This window comes from Elephantulus edwardii, unplaced genomic scaffold (assembly GCF_000299155.1).
Source record: "Elephantulus edwardii isolate Elephantulus edwardi_28Jun2011 unplaced genomic scaffold, EleEdw1.0 scaffold00032, whole genome shotgun sequence".
Lineage (NCBI taxonomy): Eukaryota > Metazoa > Chordata > Mammalia > Macroscelidea > Macroscelididae > Elephantulus > Elephantulus edwardii.
Window position 1 is genome coordinate 3,998,303 of NW_006399782.1, and position 9,043 is coordinate 4,007,345.

Here is a 9,043-nt window from a genome sequence, read left to right on the forward strand (position 1 = left end):
TTTTTTTAAAAAGTCGGTTTCTAATAGAAATAAACAAGAATAACCACTCATGTCTTGGACTCGTGCATAGCAAAAGTTTTACCAATTATGGCTTCAGTTGCCCCTCAAACCCCTCCGTCCTTTTTGGCATAAACTATTGAACTTTAGTAATCATGATTTTCTCTTGCTGTGGCTTTAGTTTCCCCTTTTTTGACTTAAGAAAAATCTATTGATCTTTAATAATCATGATTTTCTTCTTCTGCCTTTTTTTTTTAAAGCAAGGCTACACAGATATTTAAGATTATGATTTATTTATTTCTTGAGTTTCCTGGCTATCAAGTTCTATCACTTGCTTACATTGAGTTTGGAGCAGAGAGTAAGGATAGGGAGACAAGATTTATACAATAAATTTTCTTTGAAGAACTCATGGCTCCTCAGCACAGGAGGGAACAGTAGGAGGGTGAAGACTGGACTGAGTCTCTGCTATTTCCATGTCACTTTGACAGCTAGAATTCATCTTTCATGGCTTTATCCTAGGTGATGGTTATACAAATTACAGAGACATATAACAGAGTCTGAATGACTTGAAACACTTTCAGGGTAGTTCAGTAGAGAAAACTGAAGCTATCAGGAAATACAAAAGCAGCCTCACAACATGGATAACAGATGCCAGACTGTATTTGTGCCATGGACCTTTGAGAGAGGTGTGTTTAGTTTAGACGTGATGGAGTTCAAGATGAGCCCTGAATAAATGTACACTTTGAAGAATAAAGGGATGCATTAGAATCCTGTAATGTTAATAAGGGGATAAAAAAAATAGGCTTGAGTGAAGCTTGTTGATTTTGCGCCATAAATATTAGTATTTAGGAATGGAGGTCATCCCCTAGTCAGAAATGTCTTTAACTCTCTTGTTTCAAGTGAAAGTGACAAGATTTTAACATTATTTTATATGATTTTAGTCTTTAAACTCTCTTTAAGAAAATCTAATAATTTAGGGTAGGAGACATCATTTTATAAGTGAACATTGCTAGACCTTGACTTAGGAAAGAATTTAGATTGTTTTCTGAAATTTAATGTTGTAGCTTTTAAATATACATTATTACCTTAAACTTGATTAACTTGTTAGTCTTCATCCTTGCTGTTACGTGTCATTAAGTCAGTTCTGACTCATAGCAACATGCCATCTGTATGACATATGGATACTGCCCAGTTCTAAATCATCCTCTCAGCTGATATACTGAGCCATTGTTGTTGCTATTGTGCCAGTCCATCTTCTGATTTTTCAGCAGACAGGATTTTTCCAAAGATGTTCTTGATAGCCAGGGGTTGTATGGCATCGTTTTTAGGTTAATTTCCTGATGAAATGATCACCTGGGGGGCTGTCCCTTGACTCTTTGAAGGGACCATAGTGTGCTTTAATCATCCTGTGATCAAAATTATTGACAACTTTTCTCTCAATTCTAATAACCCCTAGTTTACCTAATTTAAAACCTCTAGGTTGCCTTATTTATGTATTCCAAGTCTTACTATTGATACTCTTGGAAATTTTCTCATAACCCAGTGTGACAGCAGAGCATTCCATAGACATGCCAGCTCCAGAGTTGAGAAGCTAGGTGGGAAGGTCCTTAGGGAGCCTGATCTATTCTGGAGAAGCCCCAGGGGGCCCAGTCTTGTAGCATTTCTGCCTCTTGGATCATAGCACAAGATGATAGCATCAAGGATAAGGCTTATAAACTCTTAATATTAAAATTCAAGTATAAAACTCTGAAGGGATTTTTTTTTTTTTTTAAATTTCAGTGAAACAAATTCTGCAGGGACAATTACACTAGTTAAAGTTCAATTTTATCTACATGTAGGAAGCTTTTCACACTTAACTAACATAATGTACCTTTTTTAAAAAAAAATTATCTTTGTTTTTTGTGGGATAATGCACCTGGTTTTAAAACTTTCTGCTAGATTATACATTTTTTTGTGGCTAACTAAATGTAAAGATATGAAAAAGTAGCTGAAAACTTTTATTCCTGCACCCAGCTATTTCTACTCTCCTTCTCAAGCAAGGGTTAATTTAACACTGCTCATTTTTAAATGTCTATCTCTTCAGAATTTTATCCTCCAAAGCAAGCAAAATTAAATAGCCCTTTTTCTACCATCTCATCTCTGATGCCATAGTAAGTAAGATCAGGCAAAGAGTAACACATTAGTCAACATGGATTAATTCACTTAACGGCCAGCCAATCTTGCCAGCTCTTATGTTGAGTGTTTTTCCTTAGCTGCAAAACATTGCTTTGAGAGGATTAAGAGTGAAAGAATTGAAATATCTCTCTTACTGATTGGCTGTTCTCAGCCTTGCCAGCTTACTGTAGAGATGGGTACTCTTTATGTAATAGGTGGATGGGAAATTAGATGATCTATAGATATGCACATATGAGGTCTATGAATGATGACTAAGAGACACACACACACGTATTAGCACTGTCTTTTTGCCCAAGGGTTACTCTTACCTTTCACATCGGTTTTTCTGTATTCTTCTTCCATATTTTAAGAGAAATGAACATTTTATCAAATGAAATAACAAGTTACGATAATTGTATGTTATCTTCCTTATATTTGGAGTAACTAATTTATTATTTAATGAACATTGTATTGACTCTCTGTTTTATTTCAGGTGCTAAGAAAAGATAAAGTCCTTTTCCCATAAAATATGCAGTCTAGATGGGAGGTGTAAAGAGGTTGTTGTTGTTGTGTTATATGCCAGTGAGTCACCTACAACTCTAGAGTGAGACCCTGTGCACAACTGATCTGAACCTGATCTGAACCCTGCCCTATCCTGAGCCATTCTCTCTTATTTAGACATACCTACTCCCATTACCCTGGTTACTTTAGTAATCCATCTTATCCAGAGTCTTCCTTTCTTGTTCTGTTCCTCTACTCTTCCAAGCATGATGTCCTTCTCCAAGGATTGTCCCTCCTGGCCACAGGAAGTATTTCAGATTGAACTTCAGAATCCTCGCCTCCAAGGAGAAACTTGATTTCACCCTCTCCAAGACAGATCTGTTTGTTTTTTTGGTGGTCGATGGTATGTTCAAGACTCTTCTCCAGCACAATTTGAAGGCATCGATTCTTCTTCTGTCATCCTTAGTCGTCCATCTCTCTCATGCATAGCAAATAGTTGTGAAGACCATGACCTGGATCAGGCACCCCTTAGCCTCTAGACTGACGTTGCTTTTCAGTACTCTGGAGAGATCCCTGACAGCAGATTTTCCTAGTGCAATTTGTCTTTTGATTTCCTGACTACTGGTGCCAACAGTTTTGAGCGTGGAAATGAGCAAGCTGTAGTTGTTAACAACCCCGATCTCTCTTCAATTTATTATGGTGCTGCCTCTTGGCTCGTGGTGAGAATCTTTGTCTTCTTGAGCTTCAGTCCATATTGAAGACTATAGTCCTCGACCTTTTGCAGCAAGCACTTTGGGCCCTCCTCACTTTCAGCAAGCAAGGTTCTGTCATCTGCATAATATAGGTTGTTGATGAGTCTTCCTCCAGTCCTGATGTCACATTCTCTTCATAAAGCCCAGCCTCCCAAATGATCTGTTCTGCATATAGATTGAAAAGATATGGAGACAGATTTGGAGACACATCCCTGATGCACTCTTTTCATGATTTTGAACCATGCAATGTTTCCCTGCTCTGTCCTGATTACTGTTTCCTGATCCAAGTATAGGTTTCATAGAAGAACAATCAAGAGTTCTGGGATTCAGTTCTCCTTAAGGTTAACCACAATTTGTTGTGATCCACACAGTCAAATGTGTTTGCATAGTCAATGAAATGCAGATATTTCTCTGGTACTCTTTGCTTTCTGCCAAGATCCATCTGACACTGGCAGTAATGTCTCTAGTGCCACTACCTTTTCTAAACCCAGCTTGTATTTCTGGTAGTTCTCAGTCAATGTACTGTTCCAGTTGTTTTTGGATAATCTTCAGCAGGATTTTGCTTGTGTGTGATATTAGTTATATTATATGAAAATTTTCATGCTCTTCCAGGTCACCTTATTTTGGAATGGGAATGGGAGTAAATATGGATCTTTCCCAGTCAGTTGGCCAGGTAGTTGTCCTCCAGATTTCTTGGCACAACCTGGTGAGCATGTCCAGGGCTGCTTCTGTTTCTTGGAATATGTCAGTTGGTATTTCATCAATTCCTGGGGCTTTATATTTTGCCAAGTCCTTCAGAGCATTCTGAAATTCCTCCTTCATCACCATTGCCTCTTTATCATATGCTGTTTCTTGAAATTCTTCTGTGTCAGCCAGTTCTTTTTTGTACAATGACTGTATTCTTCTACCTTATGCTTCCTGGGTTATTTAATATTCTGTCCAAAGCATCCATAAGTATTGCAACACGAGACTTGAATTTGTTCTTCTTTGGATTTAATGACTCCAGTTCTTTGCACATTTCATCATAATACTTTGCTTTGTCTTCATGTGCTGCCCTTTGGAATCTTCTGTTTAGCTCCTAGCAACAGGAAAAAGCTCCTATAAAAACATACATTTCACTCTCCAGTGTGTGTACTCTAGTGAGTGTGTAGTATGTTAGGAAGTGGCATCTGAGCCAAATCTCAAAGGGGGGATGTGTTAGCTAGGTGAAGAGCTAAAGGGGGTTTAGGGGAAAGAGGAGAAAATGAAACTATAGAAAACCTGGAAGCAAATTGAGTGCATGACCCCTTGGGAAGGAGTTACATGTCAGAATGGCTGCCCCAGAGTGTTTATGTAAATAGGAAAGAAACATGTAGGCTAACAGGGTGTGCATAAGGATGAAATGATGAAGATTGTCTTAATCTGCATTAGAGAGTTTAGAACTCAGGGCTAATGGATTACCTGTGTGGAGGTGAGAAACCTGCCTAAAAGCCACCAAGAAAGTGATGTAATTGGATTTGGAATTTGTTAAGCTCAACCTAGCAGGATTGAAAGTAAGTAAAGAATGGTTTAGGAATACAGTATGAGAAATGATGATGCCTATCTGAATCTAGAGTATCAGCAGAGGGGTAGAACATAGCAGACAGTTTTGGGTAGTTAGGAGATAGCATTGATAGGTGTTCAGTAGAACTTATGTGGGGAAGGAAGGTGAAGACAATAGAGATAACGCCCAGGTTTTAATCTTAAAATACTGGGAAACACAGGGGAGAGAGAGTTTGGATTGTGGGTAAAGATAAAGTGAACATAGGCTATATAAGCATACAAATGTTTGTTAGTCAGTTGACTTTCTAGATATAGAGATCAGAGCACTTTGGACTGGAGATAGAAACGTGGGATGTAAACATAAAACTTTGCAAATGACAGGTCACAGAAATAATGTGTAGATTGAGTGGAACATGGCCTTGGACCTAGGACTGAATTTTGAAGACTGCCAGTTTTCTAAAGGATTACCGGCAACCTGTGGGTGACCTTGTTACAAATTCATTTGCCTGATGGCTGCCAAAGGCTCTGTGTTCCATTTTGTGGTTATTTACAATCTGCATTTTTTACAAATACTTTAGGAGTTCTTTCATGAATATTAAAGTAGGAGTTGTAAGAGATGCATGTTGTGAGAACTACAAAGAGGGTTGAGTGACTAGAGAGTGAAAGGAAACCACTCATAGTCCTCCAAGGTCATTCCACACAAAAAAGGTTCTTTGTAAGAAAATACAAACTCTTTTCTGCTAAGGATTTTGGCAAGAAATGTTAAATGGAAATGTGGAGAATTGTGATCATTTCTATCTGATGGCATCTGCTTTGTGAAGAAGGAAGTTAGGTTCTTCAGAGAGTGGTACGATCAGAAGTTTGGGGTCTTTACAGAGAACGGAGTGAGCAGATTAGAAAACAAACGTTACTGGGAACTGTTTAGGTCAAGCTTAGTTTATACTGAAAAGATTTTTTTAGCACCATATTTCCCACCCCCATGTTTTCCAAAGTATTTTTTATATTGATAAATTTTATCTCTCTCTCAGTCCTACCATATAAATGGGAAAGCATAATACCCTTTTGTGGATTCCAGTGGTCCAAAAAGTGTGACTGTCTTATTTTATCATTTTAAAGATTCATGTTAAAAAAAAAAAATTCATATCAGATGTAGAAATTCAAGGCCACTGTTAGACTAAATAGAGACAGCTTAATTATTCTCAGAAACTACTGTTTTGTCTTTCAGTTTTTGACTGTTTCTTTCATGAGAAAAATGATGTGTTTGTTTCTTGTTTCAGGAGATTTACTGAACTAAAACACTACAGTGATGAGCTGCAGTCTGTTATCTCTCATCTTCTTCGAGTCAGAGCTGTAAGTGGACTTAAAGAGCATTTTTCATATACATTTATAAGGAAATATCTCTCATTTAAACATTATATTTTTAAGTAAATAATTATCATTATCAAGTTGGAACTGATTCCGCTTACCCTCCAACAGATTTTCCAGTGTTGTGACTTACATGAGAGGAGATTGCCTATGTTTTACCAGTTCATTTCTTAAAGTAGTGTATTTATGTTGAATAACTGATTTCTTCCTTCCAGATTTGGCTATATTTTAGTTGTTCTTAAAGCTAAGTGCTGTGTTTGCAGATTACCATAATAAAACACTCTTGAAAAATGGATGAGGGGAAAATCCTTCTGAAGCTCTTCCTACTGGCTCAGTCTTCTGTTAAATCACTCAGTGAACCAGGGGACTTTTTATTTATTTTTTTTTTAATTAAGCAAAATTTTTATTGAAGCATAAGTTGTACAGAAATACAATTCAACTGATTTTAAGTCCAACACCGTGAAGGGAGAAATATGGCACCAAACCTTCCCCTCCTCTATCCAACTAGAATTTAGATTACTATCCAATCTAGTTTGATTTTGCTAGTTTTATTAATATATATACAAATCTGTATTTTTTTTAAACATTAGATTTCTTAATTCTATATTTTTTAAAAATCAGACCTCAAGCCAACAATGTCATCAAATCTACTGGGATACTGTCCAAGAACAAAATCCACGTTGAGTATTGGTTCTCAAAACAGAGCACATTACAGAAACATTAGGTGTTGTGCTACACTTACAGAATCAAACCCAGCACAGGCTGAATGCTTCTTAAATGAAGCTTTCAGTCAGCATGCACATAAATGAAAAGTCAAAATGGTGTTCCAACCACTTGATTTCAAACCAAGCAGATATTGTTTAGAAACACTAAAAAACACTGTTTCATTTATAAATATGGAAGGAACAAAAACATCACCGCATCAATCCAGAAGAATGGGGAAAAAATTGAGGACAGGAAATAAAAAATTTTGTAACTTTGTTATTTTAGCTGTAAATCCCACACTGTTTGCAAACACAGCCTTAGAAACTAACTCTTGAAAGCCTGTATGTCTTGTCTAGTCATTTCCCATTAAGTGACTATCGTGGAATTTGCTGTTTTATAAATAGCATTCTCCTTCACTGTGTATGTTTGAAATAGCCTAGGTGGTTTCCACTCCAGGCATTCATGTATTTCTGTTGCGTGATGGTGAGAGGAACAGATGAAGTTAGAATACTATCACACAGTTATGGAACTCTTTAGTCCACAATGTGAAAAGAATTTTTTTGGAACAAAGTCTACAGTGTATTATTAATGGAAATCGTTTCTAAAGTAAAAAGAATGACACAAGCTGAGTTGACTGAACCAGGGGACTTTTTTAAAAAAAAAACTGGGATAGTGGGGATAGTTGTGTTGGAGACAGAGAGACTGGCTCAGGATAGAGTAGAGTTCAGAGCTCTTGTACATAGGGTTGCTGTGAGTCTCAAGTGATTCAATGGCATGTAACAGCAGTAACATTAAGATTTCTTGAGCTGTGTGTTAGTACAGATGCTGGGCCTTGCTCATGGTCTTGATGTGCAAAGCCCAAACATTCTGCCAATTCTTCTTTAGCAGTGAAACCAGAAAGTTTCAACCTCCAACAGTCAAGTGGATGCTGTGACCAAGTTCATCATCTGTCATCTTCACATGGCCAGCATCTACTGCCAGACACAGCACTTTTGTCATCTGCAATTTGATGACAGACTTCACTTCATCTCCTTCCCCCCCGTCCGCTCCCCAAGCTCTCATTGTGAGTAAGCAGAGAAGGGACCTAACCAGTCTTATTCAGGCCCAGATCCAGGATTCTCGGGATCTGCTTGATGAGGGAGGGACTTGGAGACCAAAAAAGACATCATACTTCTTTGCCAGCTTTTTGACCAGCTTCTTGTTGAGTTGTTTCAGCACTTTGATGTCCATGTGTGGGACGTCCACAGCTTTGGCTTCATGATAGTGCTGTTTTCTCCCAAGAAAAACATCCAGAGAACTTGGGGCTTGGGGTGGACTTAAGCCACACTGAGAAGTGTAACCAGAAAAGAGAACCACTAGGCTTTTGAATGAAACCAAACTGATTACTGTTGAGTTGGAATCTACTTATAACTGACTTCCCAGCAGGTTCTCAGAGGTTGTAAGTTGCACAGGAAGAGATTGCTCACCTTTCTCCTGGGGAGCCACCAGTGAACTCAAATTGTCAGAGAGGCTGGGACTTCTGTAAAGAGACTTCTGTCTTTATATTACCCCCCCAAAAAAAATCAGATCGCAGTTCTTGTGAGAGTGGAGGTGGGGAACAGAGGCATCCTAGATGAGCAGAATTCAGGGAGATGAGGGATTCAGAGAGAAATGTTAATCATTTGTGTCAGAAGTCTTGGAAAATTTACTTAAAAGTGGGTCTGATTGGATATGCAAATGATACATTTAATAAAATGTATAAACTTAATAAAAATGTAGAGGAGTTAAGTATTGACTGGTGAAGAGCAAAGACTTGCCTTTGTGAATGTAGATTACATCTCAGCATAATGAAACTGTTGAGAAATGATTGGAAAATAATTGAGAAATAATGAAAAATGGACACAACTAGACCAATAAGCAACATTATGATAAATGGAGAAGGTATTGAAGTTGTTGTTGTTGTGTGCCATCAAGTTGCCTGCAACTCATAGCGACGCTATGTACAACACCCCTAAACCCTGCTCTATCCTATGCCAATCTCATTGTCTCCGACACACCTACCCCAATTA

At 37.8% G+C, this 9,043-nt stretch overlaps 1 protein-coding gene and 1 pseudogene across 1 annotated transcript in view; one reads left to right on the forward strand and one right to left on the reverse strand.

The window, feature by feature from the left end:
* The window catches only part of SNX4 (sorting nexin 4), a 93,240-nt gene that overhangs the window by 37,985 nt on the left and 46,212 nt on the right, over positions 1–9,043 (forward strand). Inside the window, exon 7 of the mRNA XM_006884299.1 lies at positions 6,203–6,275. Within this exon, the coding sequence (XP_006884361.1) occupies positions 6,203–6,275 (73 nt within the window). The remainder of the gene's footprint in view (positions 1–6,202; positions 6,276–9,043) is intronic.
* The window catches only part of LOC102849035, a 6,185-nt pseudogene continuing 4,950 nt past the window's right edge, over positions 7,809–9,043 (reverse strand).